Genomic DNA, 23594 nt, shown 5'->3' on the forward strand with positions numbered 1-23594 from the left:
GATGTAATAACAGCCTCTAGACACGAAAGGCTTAACACACAAACATCATAACATGAGCTTAGTAGGCCCTGGCATTAAACTATCGCTTTGTTAAATAAATGACCTTTGCTAAAACTGTCTTTGTTTATTTGTGGTGCACGTTGTTTTATAACGCTGTCGAGTTTCAATCATCGTTCATTTACTGAAAATTTTTGTATCATTAATTGTTAATTTTCTTATTTTTAAATAATTTTACATTTTATTTAATATTTGTAATTATGTATAAAATGGTGAATAAATGTTCAGCTTACGGATGTAAAAGTGGATACAAATCAACTGCAGCAAATGACGAAGAAAAGCGACGTATCGTTTCCCGTCTACCCATTAAAAAATACAGATTTGCGCGCTAGATGGGTACGTGCTAATCCTCGTAAAGATTATTTTCCAAACAAATATTCCATAATTTGTTCACTCCACTCTGATCAAACAGATTTCGTAACATGTTTTAGCGATTGGTATAAAGGAAAATTGAACAGAACTGTGGGGATTGCCAGTAGGGAGAGACAAAGAAGAAAATTAAAAAAAGAATCAGTACTATCCAAATTTCAGAATGCACTTTCCTATTTGTCCACTCCAAAGCAACAACCTGATCGACAACAAAATCTTCATCAGCTATTCGTCTCGTGTTAGATATTGAAAGGGCAGATAAAGCAACTGAAGAGTTCCTAAAAACTGATTTTCTAAATAATTGTGGATTGAATGATTTAAAACAACGTTTATTTGAAGAATGCACTTTCCCCTCAAATTTTGAATTGATGGACAATTTTTTGATTATATACAAAATTGAAATTAAAAATAATTTTCCATTACAAGAGAGGGAAAAAAGAAAGAAAAACATCATTATCTACGGGGTACCAGAGTCTTCTGTTCCAAATCCAACAGATAAAAGAACTGAAGATGAAGCGAAAACCAAAGAAATAATGAAGATGATAGATAAAGTAGATATTAAGGTTGCATACTCAAGAAGATTAAGATCAAAGGATACAACAAAACCAGGTCCATTATTGGTTGATTTGACAGATGCAAGTTTGAGAAATCCAGTTCTCCTTGCTGCCAAAAAACTCAGAGACGTTGAAGAATTCAAATCTGTCTAATATATCCAGATTTGACAGAAGCTGAGAGACAACTGGACTATGAATTAAAGCAACATCGAAACAGTTTGAATGCAGAACTTGATGCGGACTCGCCCTTTCGATATGGCATCCGTGGAAATCAAGTACAAAGATTTATCAAACGACGTTAACTTAAATTTAACCCGTGATAGAGCAATTTTTTTAAAAAGACACAAAACGCTACGCTGCATGTATTTGAATGCTACTTCACTGGATAATAAAATGGATGAATTTAGAGTTGTTATTGGGACGCATCATCCATCAATTATTGGTGTTAGTAAAACATGGTTTAAAGACAGACCAATCGTTAACATAAACAATTTTAAAGTGTATAGAAAAGATAAAAATGATGGACGTTGTGGTGGTGGAGTGTGTTTGTTTATCAACTCATCTGTTAATTCATACGAGGTCACAGATGGTGTTTGAAGCAATGTTGAACAGGTGTGGGCAGTAATTTATTTTGAAAACAATAAATATTTAATTAGCTGTATCTATAGACCAGATACAAAAAATTGTGCAGAAGCCTTTGCTGTACCTATTGCTTTGATATTCTAAGCTTCATTGGCTACCAGCCAGCTTCCACTTCAATTCAGATCAGCAAAACGTTACACCGATTTACAAAAAGACGACAAAACGGTACCAACAAATTATTGCCCAGTTTCTTTGACGTCGGTTCCATGCAAAATAATGGAAAGTATTATACGTGAAAAAGTAGAAGACTATGTTTTTAGAAATAATATAGTATTGAATCAACGACATAGTTTTGTTAAAGGAAAGTCATGTACAACAAATCTTCTTGAAACTCTGGATTTTATTTCTTACAATTTGAATAATTCTATTCCGGTAGTGTGGTCCTCCTCGATTTTGCCAAGGCATTCGATACTGTTCCTAACTGAAAATTATTGGCTAAATTGAAAGTATATGGAATAAGCGGTCTGGTTTATAATTGGATTGACTCATTTCTTAAAAACAGAAGACAAAGAGTTGTTCTGGGTGAAATTGTTTCGGATTGGGTTGAAATTTTTAGCGGTGTTCCTTTGGGTCCTGTTATTGGTCCTTTGCTGTTCAGTTTATATATTAACGACCTGCCAACTAATCTAGAACTTACAACAAAGTTGTTTGCAGATTATACAAAAATCACGAGTTCAGTTTCATCAAACAAGAAAATTGTTGAACTCCAATCTGATCTGGATACGGCATTCAAATGGACCCAAGACTGGCTTTTGCGATTCAACGTTGAAAAATGTGTTGTAAGGCATTACGGATCAGGTAATAATAAATGTCCTCTGTATATTAATAGAAAACGCCTTTTTGAGTCTGAATCTAAGAGAGACCTTGGAGTGATTTTTTCAACTAATCTTAAATGGAAGAATCAAGTCATATCGGTATCTAACAAAGCGAATTGGATGCTTGGTCGAGTGAGGAAATCTTTTGGAAGATTTGATAATAAATTTTTCCCTAATTTATACATAACATTTATTCGTCCACTTTTAGAGTTTGTGGTGTCAGTTTGGTCTCCAGGTTAGAAGGGTGATATTGAAGTGATTGAAAGAGTCCAGCACAGAGCAACAAAATTAGTTCCTTCTATGAAAAATTTTGCTTACATCGATCGTCTCAGAGAATTGGATCTAACAACATTCTTAGAAAGAAGAAAAAGACAGAATTAATTTAATAAATCAATTCAATAATGTTGTAACTAGAACGCAAGGTCACAGTATGAAATATTACAAAAAAATAACAAGACATAGAAGCAGAGAGAATTATCTATTCAATAGAACAGCAAATATCTGGAATTCATTGCCAAAATAACTCGTCGATGCGCAAACACTAAATAGTTTTAAAGCAGGTATTGATTAATTATTAATCAATTAATCAACGAATCGGCTGTGCTAGCATGTCTGACAGCATGCTCTCTGGATAAATTTCCAGAACAGCATTACTACTACTGCTACTACTATTACTACTACTACTAGTTGAATGTTCAATGATGATCAGGGAAAATTATGAAGTGACAGTGCATCATCAAGGAATAAAACTTCCTCATTCATTCATGAATAATATTATTAAAAAAGATTTAACAAGGATTAGTCAAATATTAAATGTCCTCGCTCGACTAAATGGATATTAAACTGAAAATTCTACAAAAACCAATTTTGAACTACAAAAAAGGTTACTAAACATCAACTATAAGCTTGTTTAATTTTTTTTTGATGGGATTTATGACGAATATTTTCAATTAAAATTTATTGATGGCATTAGTTTTAAAAAAGAAAACAACATTATTGAATCAATTATCGCTAGTGTTTGACAAACATTTCCATAAAATGATTAATGTCGAAAAACAAAAAATGAAAAAGTTAATTGATATCAACAAGTTAGAAAGATTTTGTCTAACAATCATAAAATTAATCGTAGAGCGCAATGCATATAAGTGATAAGGAAAACGTCATTTATATAACGCCGTATTTGCGGGAGCCCACAAACATAGAAATCTTCATCAATACGGACAGTATCTCATTGTTCTCCTTGGTCTGCTGTGTCCTCTTCCTCTGTTTGACAAGCGCTCATGTTGCCCGTCTGTAGCAAACCTCGGGACAAAAGTTTGATACTGTGGCACATAAGTTGAATAAGAACTCCTTCCTCTTCCAATCACTCCCCTTCCGGTTCTCGCACCCCTTCCTCTGGGCCTCCTGTTTGTGGTCGACAATTTGTACCTGTTTGTCCTTTTTGTGTTTATATTTATTTACCTCCCTCGAAACAGCGATTGATTGAGTTTCAGATCCACAGAACCAGCGTCCTCAAATTCAATATAAGCGAAACCTTTTGGCTTGCCACTATATTTGTCGAGGAGTATAGTCACTCTGATGATAGCGCCACAATTTAGGAAATGTTCCTTTAATTCTCTCACGGATGTTCCGTAGTCGACGTTGTCGATCCATATCGATCTGGCGTCGATCTCTGACCTGTCGATAGCTGGTGAAGCACCGACACTAGCTGTTGCAACCATCATTTTTTCCATTCACTCGTTTTCCGAAATTTTCAGTTTTTCCGACAATTCTTCACTCTTTTGAAGACTTTTCTTCATTTCTTGAACTTCTGCATCTTCAAAGTCATCCACATTTGAAATCTCATCTGAATGACCGTTAGTTTTATTACTTTTATTATCTGCCGACATTTTTATATCCTATCAGATAGTAACTGAAACGAATATTTAAATTTTTGTACGCTTATAAATTGAATTTAAAGCCTGATTATCGGAGTAAACGTTTTAACTGATTCAGTTATGAAGCCAAAACTCTGGCTGGAGAAACTGCTTCATTTCCTTGTTAATATACAACTTGTAAAATTTTACAAGCTATTTACAATTTGGTTCACTTTATTCAGTTTATTTGCAACTGCATAGTCAATGTTTTCAACAATCATAGTTGATAGTATCTTTATTAGTAATCTTTATTCTTATTTCTTTTTTTTTAAATTTTATGGGAGCTCTAAACATTCTTCTCCAACTAATAGAGTAAATGCTCGCAATTGAGATTTTGTCTTGCTAATTTAAAAGTAATTGGTCCGCTTAAATAAGCTACACGGCGTATCGAATTTATGATAGAAAGTGAAGTTTAATTAATTAGTTTAATTTTTAGCCGTCAATTTAATTAACAAGATCGTGTTAATTGAACTGTGGGACGGTGAAGACGATGACGACGCCAGAAATTATAGCATCTGCAATGATGCAATATCAAAAAAGTTGATAAAATGACACACCCACACTCTCACACACACTTCAAGTTGGAATGTATATGTATGTATATAACAATTATAAATGGATTTAATCATTCAGAGGAAACCTATCATTTATTATATATTTTTTAAATAGTTAATTAATTTTTGTTATAAAAAAAAACTTAAAAAATTTCTTTTGCTGTTTCAGGTAGGCAGGTAGGTGTTAAAGCAGAATATTTTATTTCAAGATATATCTAATTTGAGAAAACAGCTGAGGTTTGAGCATATATAGGTAATTGTCAATTATTTTCAACTTTGACGCATTCGTTTTGTGAAGTTTCAACATGCTCAAAGTACTTGTGTTTGTCGGGTTGTTGCTTTGCCAGTACATTCAAGTAAATCTTATAGAAAGGCACAAGAAAATTTTTTCGTAATTTAAAAACTTTAAAAAAATTTTTTCGAAAAATATTTTAAAATTCAATTCTTGCCAATAAATGTGAAAATTTCTGAACAAACAATCAGCCACGCTTCATTTCCTTCGATATGGACTTCTATATTTTATAGGTAGCCTGTGCAAGAAAACAAAATATGGAGATATATGAGAAAAGAATGGGGCACGAGCAACTAGACGAGCAGCAGAGTTAAAAGCTTTACTTAAATGATAGTGTGTAGAATCAGGAAGACCATAGTAGAGCGAGTTACAATAATCAATCGTAAACAAGACTAACGAAGTAACGAGAAGGAAAACAGTAGGATCGTCAAGAAAAGAAAAAGTTTTTTTATTTTACGTAGATGATAGAAAGAACTTCTAGTAACACTATTAATCTGAGAAAAAAGAAACATACTAGAATCAAAAATAAAGACTAGACTACGAAACTTGTAAGAAACATCAAGAGTTTTAGAATCAGGTGAGATAATAGGAAGAGTAGTAGTAGAGTGTTTAGATTTATTAAAAGAAATTAATTCAAATTTAGGAGGATTAAGTTTAAGACACATAGAGTCAGACAAAACGATAATTGAAACAAAACATAGAGATTGATTATGAAGAACACTATTGAGATGAGATGGAGGAAAAGAAGTATAGATATAAGAATCATCAGCATATAGTTGACTAGTGCAAAAAAATTATTAATAATATGAGAATGTTCAGAAGTATAGAGTATAAATAAAAAAGGGCTAAGAATAGAACCTTGAGGTATTATGAGTGGTTTAATTATGTTCTGATTTATAGAAAAAGATATAATTTTTAATATGATCTTTGATCGCTTTTGTTTTTTACTTTGGAGGATTTAGAAGGTGGGGACGAGGACAACGCTGATGATCTCTTCATATCCGAGGCCAAAGATTGCACGTCATCTGCATTTTTAACCTTATGTCAAAGTTTGGGTGGGATGTGTCGGAAAAATTTCAAAATTTATTGGAAGAAGTTATTTTAAAAGAACTACTTAATGTGACTCTAATTTTAATTTTAAATGTAGGCATACAATTTTGCGGATAGTAAAACCAAATTTTATAGAATTTGAAAATTTTACGATGAAAGATTCATAACAAAATTGTTTAATTGCTGCTCTACGAAAGATATTCATTGTAAGCTGGTCAACATCACCGTCACAAACACTTGGTGAAATGATGTTTGAAGCAATTTTAAACTAATAAAATATTAAAATAAACACTGCTGAAGCTGAAAAAATTTTATAAGATTTTTGTCAAACTTCTTAGAAAATTTAATAAAAAAAATTCTTAAAAAAAAGGAATGAAATTTTGCTAAAAAGCAGACCACAGAACGATTTTTTGGACTCACTGATCTGTTCAAATAACTTGCGAAGTTGATTGGAAGCGATTTAATCTTAGGTACGTTAGTTAAGATTTTAGTTTTTACTACGGAGTTAGTGTAAGTTTAACCTGGATTAAATATAATATAATATAATATAAATATAATAATAATATAATAAAAATAAAAATATATTTTCTTTTCTTCATTCTGTAGAGAAATATAAACTCAGAAAAAAGCAATTGGCATAGCAAGTAAAGCATAAAACACAACATTTAAAAGTGTTAAAATGACGAAAAAGGAAAATTATAGAAAAGCAAAATAAAAATAATACACGATACAGAATAAGGAACACTGAAAATGTGATATAATATTAAAGGCATCAATTAAAAATATGTTATTATAAGAAATAATTATTGTTTATATATATATATATATTGATATATATATATATATATATATATATATATATATATCATGCTTGACATTACTTAATGAGTGATTCATGTGGCTTTTTTGAAATATTTTTTGATATGCTGAACATGCGGTGAGTGCCTAATTGTGTTTGCTTTTAAGTACGGAACATTTCGCGATTGGTGCTGACAATGAATGGAAGACGTGATAGTTCCATCCACTGTTCTCGCCTGAGTAAATATGCGTCTTAATGGGTGAAAATATAAACGAATGATGGATATGAAGATGGTGAATAATTTAGACTAATAAGTTTCAAAGACTCTAGTTGATGTAGTTGTAGTGTGGCAAATACTGACCCCGACATGGCATGCGTGAAATTATTAATAACTCAGTGACCTATTCAAGTGTTAACCGCTAAATTAGAATGAAGACATCATGTTTTGAACGCGTGTAATGTCTGGAGGTCTTTTGAGATGGTGTGATTGATGTGAGGAGTTGCGTTGATGTGAAGCTGATGTCTGGTATTTTGAGCTGGTTTGTGTTTTGGAGGCAATAATAGGCAGAAGTAAATTTAAAATACTGTAAACTAATTAGAAAAAAGTATTTAACATCAATGTAAATTTAAACAAAACAGTTCAGTGGAAAACTCTTTATAAATGCACAGTTAATAGCAATAGACGCATGTATACGGAAAAATAATAAATGAAAAATAGAACATGATATATATTTTAGACGCAAAATAACACAAACAGATTTGGTTTTAAGTTCATGTTCCAGACGATCATCGCGAAAAATATATTTATACTTTTGCTCGCCAGCGAAAACGTTCTGACTAAAACTATTAAAACTAATTTTCAATAAAACCTTTCTTGTTAAAAAATTTTACGAGCTTGACAATGTTATTAATAATTTTATGATGTATATATATATAAATAAACACATGAATAGGACGCAATCTGTTAATGTTCGTCTGGATGGTGGTAGCAGGTGAAAACTTCAACTAGACTCTGACTCTGCCTCTAGACTCTGAATAGTGTTATATGTATGAAATATCGAGCAAATAGTAACAATACAAATTATTTTTATTCAAAATAATTCTTATTTTTAAATAATTTTAAAAAAATTCATAATAAATGTGTATTTTAAAAACAATAATTCTAAAAGGTAAAAAAAAACATCAAGGAGTAAGTAATAAAAAAATGTGCAAAAATACATTCACAAACTAAACTTGAACTTGAAGAACAAACAAATATATGCGCGTGCACACATCCCACACACACACACACACACACACACACACAAACACACACCACACAAATATTACACACACACAAAAACGCACGCTCGCAAACACGCAAACAACGACAACAACAAAAACAACAACACGCAACCTAATAAAGGTAGTATGCTTTTTTATTTTCTTTAGCGTTAGTGCACCAACGTAAGTGCAGGCGGATCTGACCCCTTCCAAAATGTCCCCAACAGTCTTCCCTATAGGTCCTCTGTATTCCACTTCCATGACTTTTCCTTCCGATGCTCTGTTGGTGATGATAACGATGAAAACCTTGTTGACGGTCATGATTATGATGGCGATGATTACGGTAATAATATCTGTGACAATGATGACGATGACTTGATTATAGCCAAATACAAAAATAAGGATGTTAATTTTGCAAAAGTTAATACTTTGATCAAATTTGATTTTTTTGTCATCTCGGCGTTTAATTATCAGTAAAATCAATGTAAAAACACAAAATCTCCGTAGAATTCATAACATTTTATATTTTTAGTAATATTTTAACAATCACAGATAAAAATTTAACAAACATGTGACTGACCTATAATCCAGAAGATCCGCCATATTCTGGTTATACTTTTCCATCACGACTTTTGAGGCCATCCCATAAAACTGTTTGTACTTTTTGTCGCCCCTGATGACAACCTCCCCTCCTGATTCTTCGTGGCCCGCCAACATTCCACCCAACATCACAAAATCAGCCCCAGCTCCGAAAGCCTTTGCTACGTCACCGGGACACGTGCATCCGCCATCCTGGAGTGAGATTGATTGGGTTTGGGATTCGGTTAAATGGGATCGGTTGGATTTCCAAATTATTTGTCGTGATTAGTCGGGTTGAAATTTATTTTCGTTAAGAAAGAGTAACATTGTGGTTTGGTGTCTGTGATCGATCAAAATTTTGAGTAACCTTACTGTAATTTGATGGGTTTAAATTTAGTTGACTATATTTTATTGTGCAACTCATCAGTAAAGAATATATTTCCCCAAAACAAAATAGAAAAAAATACCAAATTTCTGACAAAAATTTTAAACAAAAAATTTCCTCCACCCTCTACCAACAGAAATCACATGCCCCTTCAATCCATGGGCAGCCTCGGCACATTCCAGAACTGCCCAGAGCTGAGGACATCCCACTCCAGATTTCTCCCTTGTGGTGCACGCAGATCCGGAGCCTATGCCAACTTTCACGATGTCGGCTCCTGAGAATATGAGTTCCTTGACCATGCTGCTTGTTCCTACGTTTCCTGCCTGCATTGGTTTGTTTGCCATTATTTAAAAAATATAGTGACCCAAGCGTAGTTTTTAGGTTTATTTCAAAATCAACTCAACTAATTTGTTTATTAACGTTAATTTTTTTTAAATTTACCGTGTTTTTTATATTTTTATTTGAATATTCATAACATACATCGGACAAACTCGTTTAGGAAACTAGCAGAAAGTTCATTCTTGAATATAAATAAAAATGTTTTCGAATGTTTATTTTTTGGACAGTTTTAAACATAAACTAAGAGTGCAAAACAAAACAAATAATTATTATTAACATTAACAACAATAACAATAGTAACAATAATAACAACAACACCATCAACAAAACACAAATCTACAACTTTAATATTTAAAAGAAGGCCAAACTAACTATAATAGTGTGATGAGGAAATTGCTTACGAATGCTGCTGAGAGATTTAACGAAATGTTCCGAGTATGCATTAGCATCATCCAAACATATGTACCTCAAGTCTGGTACAGCTTTAAGTATTAATTTTAACTTCTCTAGGTCGCTTTCTTTCATGCCTGAACTGACTGCCACGTGCTGAGACGATTATATCAGAATTGTTTTGTGAAGTTATATGTTTTATTATTTATAGATAAATAACCCAACGTACATGTATCCATACGCACACAAACATACATACATACATACATACATCCATACATGCATGCATACATGCAGGCATACATACATGCATACATACATACATACACATACACACATACATACATACACACACACACATACATACATACATACATGCATACATACATACATACATACATACATACATACATACATACATACATACATACATACATACATACATACATACATACAAACGTACAAACGTACAAACATACAGGTAAAGCACTAGGGTTATTAACAGCAAACTCCGTCCATTCTTCAACAGAGTAATACTTATGAATTGCTGTGAAGGCTTTAAACTAAATAAAACAATTATTCGATTGTTTGTGTAATGTTTATTTTATTTGTTCAAGTATTTTTAACAAATATTCCATCGTTAAGATGATCAAAAATGAAAATTCAATAGTTTAATTAAGTTAGTTTGCAAAAAGTCTTAAATGAAAATCTTAAAAAAATTTAGTTCCGAATTGAAAAAAAAATTATTTAGGTAAAAGTACATTTTCTATTTAAAAAAAACCTCAAAAAATTTACATTAATATTAATAAGACACACAAACATTTGAAAAATAAGAATTCTAAATAAGTTTTCTTTGGATTGGTATGTAAAATATTCGACTTCTTTGGTTATAGTATTTATTATAAAATCAGGTTTAACCATTTATCACTAAAAGCAAACTTTGTTAGATGGAAATTGTCTTAGACAATTTAACAAATAGAAGTTAAAACGCGAACACACATAGGTGCTTGGTCACGTTCGAAACCTACGTGTGAGTGGAAGAACAACAACTCTAAACTCAACTTTGAATGACATCGTCATCAAACACGCACCAGCCAAGCATTACTCATTTTGTGAGGACTCCCATCCTCTTTGTTTTTTATCCCAAGCAGCAATAGCTGATAAAAGAAATCGTCGTCGTATGGAGCGTCACTACAAACATGAAACATCAGCGCTCAACTTCATCAACTACAAAAATGTTAAACGTGTTGCTCGTTATTCCAGTTTTTAATCTTAAAAATGTTCTCATCTTTTTGCTCTATTACTTTCTAAGCTCTGCAATCTTTCTCTGAAAAAACATTTTTCAAACTTCTTTTAAGATAGCTCAAATTTTAACTTTAATGAAAAAATTTAACCTTGATCCTTCTAATTACCGTTCTATTTCCAGCTTTTCAACTTACTCTAAATTACTCGAACTTCATCTTCTAATTTCTCTCTTTCGTCAAAAGTCATTGTTTATTTAAGCGTTCCTGAAGCTATGCATAGGACGCGCTAATATAAATTAATAATAATAATATTATTAATAATAATAATAGGGTATAACAGGAAGGAAACGTGCAAACTGCACGGAGAGCATTAGATTTGGTCGTGTAAAAAGAGAAAAAATAAGTTCAAAAGGTTGAAGTGTAGAACATGCTTCAAGAGACAAAATGTTATGTTTACATGAATCTCATTCCGAACGTAATTAAATACGATAGTTTCACATGCCTATAACACTTGTAATAGTTATGATTCACATGTGTGCATGTGTGAACCCACAAATTGCCTATTCGTATTTCAATATTGGTCTAAAAAGTGAATTTTGTCAATTAATATCATCAAACTTGCAGTTCATGTAATAAGACAGATATTTACTTCAGATAGCACCGTGGCAACCTCGAAGGTTCCCACTGTGTCCATGTTGGAAGCCATGAGTGGCACTCCTTCATACTTATTTTTAGAATTACGGAAAACATGCTCAGTTGTTAAATCCACCTACAAAAAAAGTTAACCTTGTAAAACTTTATTATTGAAGGAAAATAAGCAAAATTATTAATAAAATAATAATTAATTAAAAATATTCTGGTGTAATATTTTATATATACGTATATTATACTGGCTAAAGATAGTTTATTTCAGAAAAAATTATCGAAAATCATTACGTAATTGAGAGTGAATTCATATTACGGTTGAGGTCGCCTCTTGGTCCTGTTAGGCAGTGGTCAGATTCGAATACGACAAAAGGGTCCTCGCCTGTAACATGCATTTTGTAAATGAAATGCGTCGTTTAGTACACATTCATATATGCTGATCGAGTGTTGATTCCTCTGAACTTTGGAAAAGTGTAATAGACCTTTAACATTTTTAAACTTTCAATTGTCAAAGTTGAACTTTTAATAGAAACTTGTATCAGCACAGTTATTATTTTTGAATAATTTTTATTAAACTAATTTGTGTAATAATTAAATTATCTACATTGCTATAAAATGCATAACACACAAAAAAAAAGTTAGTTCATGAGTACTTCTAATTAAAATCTAGACCTAAATCCAAAAATTCGCAAAAATCGTTTATAAAGCTGCAATTTATCATCCACTGAAAAACATGATTAATGTTTTATCCATCAAAGTGAGTTGTTTACACCCATCTATGTTTTATTAACAAATATTTTTCAATATATCTTTATAATATCATCATTTTTATTATATATTATTATAATTATATAAGCTGGCACTTCCGTCTAAATGTAACCCATTGCATCCAGCGGATGCTAATGGGTTAACCAACCCATTAGCATCCAGGGTTCTTTTTTGAGGACACTTGGTAAAATTGTTGTAAAACTCTGTTACTCAGTTTTATGACTTTTAATTTTGTTAAAAAAGTAACATGAATGTTATCCTTTTTACATGGATGTGAAATCATTTTCATCATATTAAAATTTTTCGCACAGCACTACTCCTAACTTGTTTTCACTTTTAATTTTTAGCGTTGGTAAACTTTCAACCTTTTTTCGCCATTTTTTAAAGAAGTAAGCGAAATGTTTTGTTTTCTTCATGAAGTCTATAATCCTATTATATACTTACAATAGAATGCAAAATTATTAGTTAAATATTTAAAAAAAAATAAACTTTTAATTTGCTGTCCTCAATTGAGTACACTGGGCCTTTGAAGCTTTTTTTTGAAATTTAGTTTTGCATTATTTCATTGCAGTTTTTTTGAATTATGAGCCGAAAAAACTTTTTAAATCTTGAAGAAGCGATTGAGTATGCGTTTTCTAAAGAAATAGAAGCTGATATTCTGGCTTTACCGCCCGAAGTAGACGAACTAACCGATTGTTGTAATTGCTGAAATGATCAAATTGCGCTACATTATTTGTTATCTTAATTGCTGTTATCATTCTATATATGTAATCTTTGGATTGTAAACCATAGAGGAATTAAAAGAGATATCGAATTCATGCTAAAAATCTACTGTAGAGGCTAGATAAGGATTTGTTTCCAGCATATATGATATATATATATAGCATCATATATATATAAATATATATATGATATATATATATATATATATAGCATTATATATATATATAGATACATATATAGATACATATATATAATAAAGATACATATGTATGTGTATGATACACAGTGTATCTATATATATAGCATTCATTTGTTTTTTCAAACGATTTTGTATGCATACATATAAATATATAACGCGCATGTTTGCAAGGCTCTCATTTTTCGCATCCGTATCTCTCTTTGCATAAAATGTCGGTTAGGTTTCCGTGGCTGACGTCTGAAACAATGTTGAACATTCACAACTAAACTCACTTCCGTTCGACTTGCAAGTTTATTTGATGCGGGTTGGATTAGGACGTCCTTGAAATCAAGTTTTTTTTTCCCATCGATTTGCCACATTTTGAAATTTGATTATTTTATTAGCTAATAATACTATGGGATGCAAGTGCTCCAAGGTGCTTTGTTTACATAGAACAAAAAACATGGCACTTGAATTTTGCTTAGCTGTCAATAATATTCATCAGTTAAGTCAAAAAAGGAGTCTTATACAAACCTGTAAACCTCTAGGACCTTATAGACTTTTCAGATAGCTAATTATAGCTCAATATCATGACTCAATTGTTTCCAGGTCACGTTCAATTCAAGATGTATAGTCTTTGTTCTATTTTCAAATTTAATAATCAAACAAATTATTTTTTTATCTGTTTATATTTTCCAATTTAATTCAGTATAATTAACAACATGCAGTTCCACCGCACCGCACATATTTGCATGTGATGAGCGTTGACCTCTTGCATTTGAATCCAGCTACCACATCATTTCCCCTTACCAACATCAACATAATTCTTTCCGCCAATCAAAAGATCGGACCCTGACGCGGCAATTGAATTTTTTTATGCTTTTCAAAAAACTTTTTGACGATATTTTATTTATTAGTCATGAAAATAAAAGAAAATGTAATTTAGTATTTATAAAATTTTGCAGAAATTGGCTAGTGATAAAATTATTTATTAATTTTATTTTCATATGTTACATTAGTCTTCAATTAGTACGAAATTATTTTGATGACAACGTTTCATTCTGGAAATGAGCAGCTTGACTCGTCTGTTCAATTGAACATAATCAATAATTTACATTTTTAAACTGTTAAATAAAAACAATTTAATTATTGAAAAAAATAAATACATAAAAAGTAAAAACATAAAAAGTTAAAACAAACAAAATGTGCAAACAACAAAATTGATATTCATTCAACACAATCACATGCAATCATCAAACATGGCAAACTTGTGATCTGCTGGTAGGGACTTAACATGAATCTTTGTTCAGCGCTGGTCGGATTCAAACTTAGGATGAATCGATACTTCACTACGTTTTATCACTTATGAAACGTAATATCGTCTTGAACAAAACAAATTGAAATGTTTCAAATATATTCATTTTCCCTGAAAAGTTTTACTTACTTATAATTTCGTCATTTAAGTTTGTCTCTTCAATGTCTTCCATCTCCTCCACAGACAAATTGTTACTTCTAGCAATGACATTCATGATATTATGGGTGACAGTATTGTAATGTTTGTTAGGTTAACATTAACAATGCAATTTTATCAAGTTATTCAGATTTTATTTACAATTTAAGTTGAGAAGCCGATTGAAAAATAACACTTTATGATAACACTTTATGATGATAATGATATTATTGAAATAAAAAAAACACATTTAAACTTTTATAAAACATCACTGATCAAGATTGGTAAACCTTTTATGTGGAAGTATGAATCCATTTGAATCCTCTGGAAACGAGACCACCTGAATAAATATCTTTCTTGTACAGGGCCTCCATGGAGATATTAACAAAATTGTCTGATAAATGTTTCTCAGAAAATGTGGAGCAATGTTTCCGTTTATCTGATGACCCTGCTTTTTGGCAAGTAAATAATGAGACGCGCAATTTTGTGGCCAAATATGGCTTCAATATGGACTTTAGTAAATCCAAAAAGGAGTACAGTGATGGCAAAATACGCAGCCTCACCCAAAGTATGTTTGACTTATTAACGGAGAAAAAATGTCGCTAGAATGGCTTGTTTATTCAGAAAGCACTGGAGCTGTATTTTGTGAAATTTGTGTTTTGTTTTTAAAGAAATCGAATGTGCAAACAAAATTAACATCAGAAGGTTTTAATGATTTAATGCTTATAATGCGCTGAAAGAACATGAAAATTCATTATCTCATAGAGACTGCGTACATGTCTGCAAAACGAAAGGTCGTGCTATAGGTCGAATAAACTCGCAGTTAAATGATCAATTGGAAACAGATAAATTACTGGAAATCGACTCTTGTTTGCGTGGTAGAAGTTGTAAAGACATTGGTTTTAAGAGGACTACCTTTGCGTGGACACGTTGAAAAATTTGGAAATTCTGAAAGTGGGAACTACATGATGCTGCTTGAACTTATTGCTAAATTTGATTCTTTTATGGCGCATCATATAGAAAGATGGCAAAGGTAATACATCTTATCTGTCATTAACAACTGTAGAAGAGTTAGTAGCAATATTGGCAAATGCTGTACAAGACGAACTCGTCTACCAAATCAAAATTAGAAAATATTTTTCAATGATTGTTGATTCAACGCCTGACATAGCAAAAGTTTATCAACTTTTCGTTGTAATCAGATATGTTCAAAAAAGCTAAACGCCTTACAAAGCGTTTTTAGCGTTTCTACCAAACACTGGCCACAAATCGCAAGAACTATTTAACGCTGTAATTTGTTTTTTACAATCACACAACCTGGATCTTCAAAACTGTCGCGGACAATCTTACGACAACGCTTCAAATAAGGCTGGTAAGTATTCAAGACTTCAGGCGCGAATCAAGGAAGTCAATCATCAAGTTTCATTTATACCATGCGCAGCTCACTCACTTAACCTTGTTGGCACAAATGCAGCTGAATCCTGTGCGGAAGTTTGCAATTTTTTTTGGTTGATCCAACATGTTTACAACTTTTTCAGTGCTTCTACTGCCAGGTGGGAGGTTCTCCAAAGCCACACACAGCAGAAATCAAGTTCACTTAATTTGAAAAGTCTCTCCACTACCCGGTGGTCTACTCGCGACGACGCAGTTAGAGCATTGAAATATGGATGGAATCAGGTTATGGAATCACTACAATTTTTAGAAAAGGATTCTAACCAGAAACCAGAAACTCGTGCTGAGGCTAGAGGAATTATTTTTAATTTGAGTTTTCTTGAAACCAGAACTATGGTAGAATTGTGGGGTTTTGTTTTAGAATGTCCGAACAAGTCTAACGTCAAACTTTAAAAAGTAGACATTGATCTATCGACTGTAATCGAAATTTATGACTCACTTTTACCGTTGTTCAAATCACTCAAAAAAAGATTTGAGGATTATGGAAAAAAGGAAAAGTCCTGTCTTTATTTGATGACTACAAGGTACCGCCATTAAGAAAACGGAAGCGGCATTACGACGAATAAGTTGACAATGAAACAGAATTTACTACTCGAAAAAATTTTCGTGTAAACATATTTTTGGTAATTGTGGATAACTTAAATTCTGAAATGAACAAGAGACGAAACGCTCATGTAGAAATTAATAAAAATTTCAAAGCAATTGTACAGTTCAAAACATTGTCAATGGGTGAGTTAGAGATTGCAGCGGATGGATTAAGATCTTTATTTCCAAACGATCTAGACGACACCTAAAATACTGAACTGTTGCATTTAAAGTCTCATTTGGCTACCTTAGACCAAAATGCAATTCCACACACTCCAATTGATTTGTGTAAATGGATAAGATTGAATGACTTGCAGTGTGTATATCCAAATGTAGACATTGCACTTCGGATGTACACTTGTACTTCTGCTACAAAATGTTCGGCCGAGCGATCTTTTTCTTGTTTAAAGCGCGTTAAAAACTATTTGCGTTCGACAATGTCCGAAGAAAGATTAAATTATTTTGCAATTCTATGCAACGAAAAAACAATTTTGCAAGATTTAGACATTAATTTCGTTATTGATGAATTTGCGCGCAGGAAGGCACGTCGTAAAGTTTTGATAACCCAGCTCACCTCATAATTAGTGATGCTGTTATTATGTGTCATGTATGCCTAGCCTAACCTTTAACATACCATGTTCTTAAATTATGTGCTTATGTATTTTTATATGTATATATATATGTCTATATATATATATATTATGTAGTGATGTTGTGAATTTTCTTTATGCTATAACACGGGTTATGCATAAATTATAAGCTGATTTTTGTGTACAGAATTTGGCATATCACACAACTTATTTATGTATTTGAATTAATTAACTATTTGCTTAGTGTTATTTTTTGATGTTCAACATGTAGATAACCGTAAATGTGAGTATTTTTTTAACGTATGTAAAATGGTAACTAAAATCCGGCTCCGGCCGGTTTTTGAATTTTAAATCCGGCCAAGTCCGGCCCGGGCGGACTTGGTAAACTTAAATCTGGTGCATCCCTAATTTTTAAAAAAACATTCTATCGCGATATATAAAAATTTGTCGGCACCATATTGCACTAGAAGACAAAAAGAAAGAATTATTAAAAGTTACTGGTTATTAAATTTAGTTTGAGTTAATAATGCAGTGAGTAAAATATAGTCAATAAAATTAGCTTTAAAACGTTTTAAAAACTTAAATTATTACTTAAAAACAGCAAGTCGTAAAAATACGACTTTCTTGTTCTTATAATAATAAAAATAATATTAATAATAATAATAATAATAATAATAGTAAATAATAACAATAATATTAATAATAATAACAATACAACAGTAAAAACAACTACTACCACTAAATTACTTCGAACACTAATAATAATAATACTGCAACTATTACTACTACTACTAAGTAAAATTAAGCTCATTTCTAGCAAAATAAAATGAAGAACGCACCTACAAAAACTTCCCCACCGTAAAGCCTCTAATTTTATCTTCCTTTCTAGTGCACCTCATGATCTCAACAATCATTTTTTCACTTTTTGCTTGCTCCCAGGCTCTCCCTAGCTCATTAGTAAAACTACCATCTAGAGTTGGAAAATCATCGAAAACGATAATGTTGTTTTTGTCGGAAATTTTGCTGAAACTTTTGAGGTCTGAGTAGCCGATCTTGTACGTGTGACTGCCGTCGACGAAGAATAAATTGCATCGGTGGTTGGGATGTTCTTTCACAAATTTCGGCAAAGTGATACTCGAATCACCAAGAACACCCTCGAATCGACCGGGATATGTTCGGTTGAGATAGGACATGATGACTGAAGTGTAGGCGTGGTGGCCAATATCGAACGATAATATTTTATTACCCGATCGAGCAGTCATGAACGTATAACTGCTGTGTCCGTAGTTGAACCCGGTTTCGCAAACACTTCTGACAAATTCTCTGCTGGCTAAAAAGTGAAGTGCCAGATGTTCCGTCGGAAACATAGCGGTGTGTCCATCCTCGCTCCAGCCATGTTTGCTCACTTCCGCCGTGAATGCAGGAAGGTCTTCGTAATATTTTTTGCTGAAGTTGAATTTATCTAGCGCAGTCCCGATAAATAAATCATCGCAGGTGAATTTTAAATTGTTTGGAACAAATGGGAGTTCATTGATGACACTGATTGATGGTTCACCTGCTCTCTCAAATATGTTGTAGTAGATAATGAAGATGGTGACGAGGAAGAATACAGTCAAACAGACGTGGTTGATGTTATTCCGACTCTTCATCTTAATGCTTTTTAATATGAAAATTAATATAAATCTTAAAAAATGAGCAAAAAATATAACTATAATATACTGTCAACAGTTTTATTTCAATGTGCTTTAATATTAATGATAAAAATATAAATTTTAAAACTAAGTTTTTACTGAAAAAAATAATGGTATTATGAATAACAATAAATAAAGCGTACATATAATTTTTCTACACACAGAAGAAACTTTAATGGGAATAATATCAACTCACGTAGACCAAATAATGTTTTTAAATGATTTGCAGCGATGTGAGGGTGTTTTATTGATAAGCATGTATTTCGTTTTACGTTTTTTGTAATTCAATTCGCAATATGGAAAATACTTTTACTGATAGCAAAATTTATTAACCAATAGTACTTTTTCTAATAATGCTGTCTTTTTTGTTTATTCTATAAATCTATGTACATATGCTACTCATAAAATATAACCGCAAAAATGTTCGAATCGTCAGACCTCAGACGCGCACCTGATGCATTAGGATTTTTCAATTACAGTTTATCTGATAAATATTTCTGATTAAATCAATATACACAAAACAACAAAGTTTTATGACTCAATGGCAATAGTGAATGTTGTTAAACATATCTAGAGAGCACGATTTACCATTAATAAATGAATATAAAATTTCATGATCAAGATAATAATAGAACGCAGAGAACAAAAAATCAACAACAACAGCAATGCAACTTACAATAGTAAAGAAACTTGAAAATGATTTACGATCAACCGTTAGAAAAATCGAAAAATTAAATTGAAAGTTAACTAACGCCTAACATGCTGTGATTTTCAATAATTGCATTTCCGACAGTCTTAATTGATTGATTAATACTATATATATATATGGCTCCAAAATATTTATCAGACAAACTGAAATTAAAAAATCCGACTGCATCTGGTTTGCATCTGAGGTCTGACGATTCGAACATTTTTGTGATCCCATTTTAGACAGCTAAAGATTGAATCACGTGATTTTGCCGTGTTATGCCCTATCTTATGGAACGGCTTGCCGTCAGCCCTCAGAATGCCTGGAATGAACATTGTTGAATTTAAAAGACGATTAAAGACATACCTTTTTTTTTTAAAGTTCATTTCTTTTCGTTCTTGTTATTTTGATATGAATATTGGTTATAATTTGAAAGCGTTAGTGAAAACTGCTGCTAAAACAAGTGCTATATAAATTTTTTCTTAGTAATAATAATAATATATATATGAAGAAATTCGTGAAATCTACTAAATTTCTAGCGTTGGGTAGTTTTTTACTACATTTCTCAATATTTCTAACCAAATTCTTATCATCATTAATTATTTTATTAACGTTTGAATAATATACAGTTTTCCTATTCAGTCTAGAGTGTATAGGACCTATTTCAATTTTTCAATCATCTTCAGTACTTGATGCAGTTTATATAAAAAAATTGACTTTGTCCCTGTAATCTGCATTTATTGTTATCAGTGACTTTGACTTTCTTTAATAACTGATTCAGTTTCTTTGTTCGGGCTAATAACATCGGTATTTGCTGTTATGTTTTGTTGGGCTAATTTTATTGGTATCATTTACCTGCACTTTGATAGCACTTAGGTCGATGTTACTTTCTTCAGTGTCTTCATCGGTAACATTGGTGTTGTTGGTTTATTTTATTATTGTCCTTCTTGCCCGGAGTATTGTGGAAATTTTTTGTTGTTAGTTTATCAGGGGTTGATTTGTGTCAATGAGAATGGCTTCAGCTAATTTCAGATTGGAATGGATGGAATTATAATATATTATTTTGTTGTTGTGGTCCAGAATTTTTCTTGTAATTTAAATATTATGTTTGTGTTCTAGGTGTGTTTTTATAGAACCTTTCCTTTTCTGCATGGTCAGACGTCTAGTTAGCGACGTTGTAGTTTCTTCGATATATGAAACATTCTGACGTGCACAGCCGTTAAGGGGACATGTAAATTCATATATCAGATTGCTACGTTTTAAAGCCGAACCATGTTTAGGAGTGCAGTTGTTGTTCATGACATGGTTTGATGTCTTTGCATTCCTATAAAAAATTTGTAATTTTATTTCGTCGGAAGGGTTAGTCGGTTTGACATTTTCTTTATAGATGATTTGTTTTAAGACTGACTCGTCCGTTTTTTAGTTGGTGCTCATATGATTTCTATAATAGAAGATGATGTCAGTGTTTCGATTATGGTGTTATGTTATGTTAATCCTTGATGGCTGTTTTTTAGCAAAGAAATAACATTCGAATTGATTTAATTTAATTTAACTTGATTTTGTATGATTCAATTCGATTTGATATATCTTTAACATGCACACACAGAAACAAACGCACATTCACACGGACGCACACACTTTTTTTGCGTACTCCGTGTGTTTAATTTTTTATTTATCATCATTATTATTTTTATCATTATTTTTAGCGTACGTACACGTTAGCATCTTTTGTGATGAGGCTGATGATGTTTATACCTACTGTGTCCGTATGTGTGTATGATTGTATGTTTGTTTTCGTGTGTGTTTGTGTGTATAAAAAGGCATTAGAGGTATCAGGTTTGGATGTATGCGGTGTGGAAAGTGTTAAACGATGTATTTTGCAAATAATCAGCCAATCAACCACTCGACCATTCAATCACCTCCTCTACCTATTTTTCTGCTTATAATAAGTCTATATATTTGTGTATGTAAGTGTATGTACGTGTGTGTGTGTGTGCGTGTGTGTATGTTTGTGTGTATATTACATCTGTGTGTATATTATATCTGCCTATATTACACATGTTTGTATGTATGCATATAAGTGTGTGTTTGTGTGCATTAGGGTGGTCACAAGAAATTTTTTTTCGAAATCTTATCGGGGAACCCCCTAAATTGTGCCACTTGACTAAAAAATGACATTTGTAAAGTTTTAGCTCAATTGGATAATGCTAACCCGTGCCTCATCGAGGTTGAAATTTCGAAAAAATAGAAAAATTTTGAAAAAAACGCAGTTTTTTGTTTGTAAAATAAAAACGGTTCACTCTAAAAACATGATTTAAGTTTTATTTTGTTCATTGATTTGTTTTCTTCAAATGTTACTATAATCACTATTTAGCTACAAATTATAGTTTCTGACATATTTGCAATGTTACAGATACACATTGAAAAAACGTTGAATTTCATCATAACACAAAAACACACTAAAACTTAATTTGTTTATGAACAAATGTTATTAAAATAACACCGTTGTATCAATCATTATTATTAACAAATAAACTTATTTTTTAATCATATTATATTGTTTATAGTTGTTATACATCAAATAAATTCCTACTTTAACTCATTGTTCAAAAGGTAGAGGCTTGGATAAGGAGGCTTTTGAGCAACCAGGAAATTTTGTCCGACATTCAACAATTACCTGCAAAAGATATTGTTTTTGTTCTTCATCTTTTGTAATAAATGAGTTGTTATCTGTCATTAATTTAACACCCCTCTCTGCGTTATATGTAAAAAAAAAATTTCGAAATCTTATCGGGGGAACCCCCTAAATTGTGCCACTTGACTAAAAAATGACATTTGTAAAGTTTTAGCTTAATTGGATAATGCTAACCCGAGCCTTATCGAGGTTGAAATTTCGAAAAAATAGAAAAATTTTGAAAAAAAACGCAGTTTTTTGTTTGTAAAATAAAAACGGTTCACTCTAAAAACATGATTTAAGTTTTATTTTGTTCATTGATTTGTTTTCTTCAAATGTTACTATGATCACTATTTAGCTACAAATTATAGTTTCTGACATATTGGCATTGTTACAGATACACATTGAAAAAACGTTGAATTTCACCATAACACACAATAACTTATTTACTATTTCTAACCCGGGTGCTATATGTTGTTTTTATGTATTAATATTAAGATCTTTTGGTTTATCCACGTTTTTTCATCTTTGGTTTATATTCTTTGTTTTTCCGGTTTTTAAAACACGCGATAATAAATAGTTTAGTCACCACGTTTATTGTTTTGGTATTCTCAGTTGTGATGGCTTCATTTTTATCTACATCTGCTATGAAAAGTTCAAGACAAAAAGATAAAATTTATTTAATTGGTTTTGTGACCCACCAAATTACTGGTGGCAAATTACCATCAAATCGTCAAGTGTTACGTAGTTTGTTTTATAATATCCGTGAAGTAAAGCTGAATATAAAAGATGCGGCTAGGTTAACGATAAAAAAAGTTTTTATTTTCTGGGAGAAAGCAAGGATACAAACAAAATATTTGAAAAACTCTGTTGCTAAGCTGAAAAAACTTCATGAAGAATGG

The 23594-nt window shown here is 31.7% G+C and overlaps 6 protein-coding genes across 6 annotated transcripts; 3 read left to right on the top strand and 3 right to left on the bottom strand.

Moving 5' to 3' along the window:
- Positions 1-324: 324 nt before the first annotated feature.
- Positions 325-1133, top strand: HELRODRAFT_183443 (hypothetical protein; the record flags this gene model as incomplete). The annotated part of the gene is made up of 2 exons (XM_009012477.1): positions 325-532; positions 652-1133. The coding sequence occupies 2 exons, from the start codon at positions 325-327 to the stop codon at positions 1131-1133; spliced, it is 690 nt and encodes a 229-aa protein (XP_009010725.1).
- A 2515-nt stretch (positions 1134-3648) lies between these two features.
- On the bottom strand, positions 3649-4161 carry HELRODRAFT_183444 (hypothetical protein; the record flags this gene model as incomplete). Its single annotated transcript, XM_009012478.1, has 2 exons — positions 3649-3841; positions 3899-4161. The coding sequence occupies 2 exons, from the start codon at positions 4159-4161 to the stop codon at positions 3649-3651; spliced, it is 456 nt and encodes a 151-aa protein (XP_009010726.1).
- Positions 4162-7767: 3606 nt separating this feature from the next.
- Positions 7768-13986, bottom strand: HELRODRAFT_186261 (hypothetical protein). Its single transcript, XM_009012479.1, has 8 exons — positions 13856-13986; positions 11898-12017; positions 10484-10567; positions 9987-10160; positions 9410-9598; positions 8892-9103; positions 8445-8591; positions 7768-8060 (listed from the first exon to the last, which is right to left on the bottom strand). The coding sequence occupies exons 1-8, from the start codon at positions 13940-13942 to the stop codon at positions 8054-8056; spliced, it is 1020 nt and encodes a 339-aa protein (XP_009010727.1). The 5' UTR covers positions 13943-13986; the 3' UTR covers positions 7768-8053.
- Positions 13987-15384: 1398 nt separating this feature from the next.
- On the top strand, positions 15385-16857 carry HELRODRAFT_183446 (hypothetical protein; the record flags this gene model as incomplete). Its single annotated transcript, XM_009012480.1, has 3 exons — positions 15385-15580; positions 15807-15911; positions 16661-16857. 3 exons carry the CDS (start codon positions 15385-15387, stop codon positions 16855-16857), a joined length of 498 nt encoding a protein of 165 aa, XP_009010728.1.
- Positions 16858-17327: 470 nt separating this feature from the next.
- HELRODRAFT_91638 (hypothetical protein) lies at positions 17328-17630 on the top strand (the record flags this gene model as incomplete). The annotated part of the gene is made up of 1 exon (XM_009012481.1): positions 17328-17630. A coding segment is annotated over one exon (303 nt), but the record flags the coding sequence as incomplete, so codon positions are not given.
- Positions 17631-17955: 325 nt separating this feature from the next.
- Positions 17956-19288, bottom strand: HELRODRAFT_183447 (hypothetical protein; the record flags this gene model as incomplete). The annotated part of the gene is made up of 2 exons (XM_009012482.1): positions 17956-18043; positions 18489-19288. The coding sequence occupies 2 exons, from the start codon at positions 19286-19288 to the stop codon at positions 17956-17958; spliced, it is 888 nt and encodes a 295-aa protein (XP_009010730.1).
- Positions 19289-23594: the final 4306 nt, after the last annotated feature.

This window comes from Helobdella robusta (genome assembly GCF_000326865.2).
Source record: "Helobdella robusta unplaced genomic scaffold HELROscaffold_107, whole genome shotgun sequence".
NCBI classification, from domain to species: domain Eukaryota; kingdom Metazoa; phylum Annelida; class Clitellata; order Rhynchobdellida; family Glossiphoniidae; genus Helobdella; species Helobdella robusta.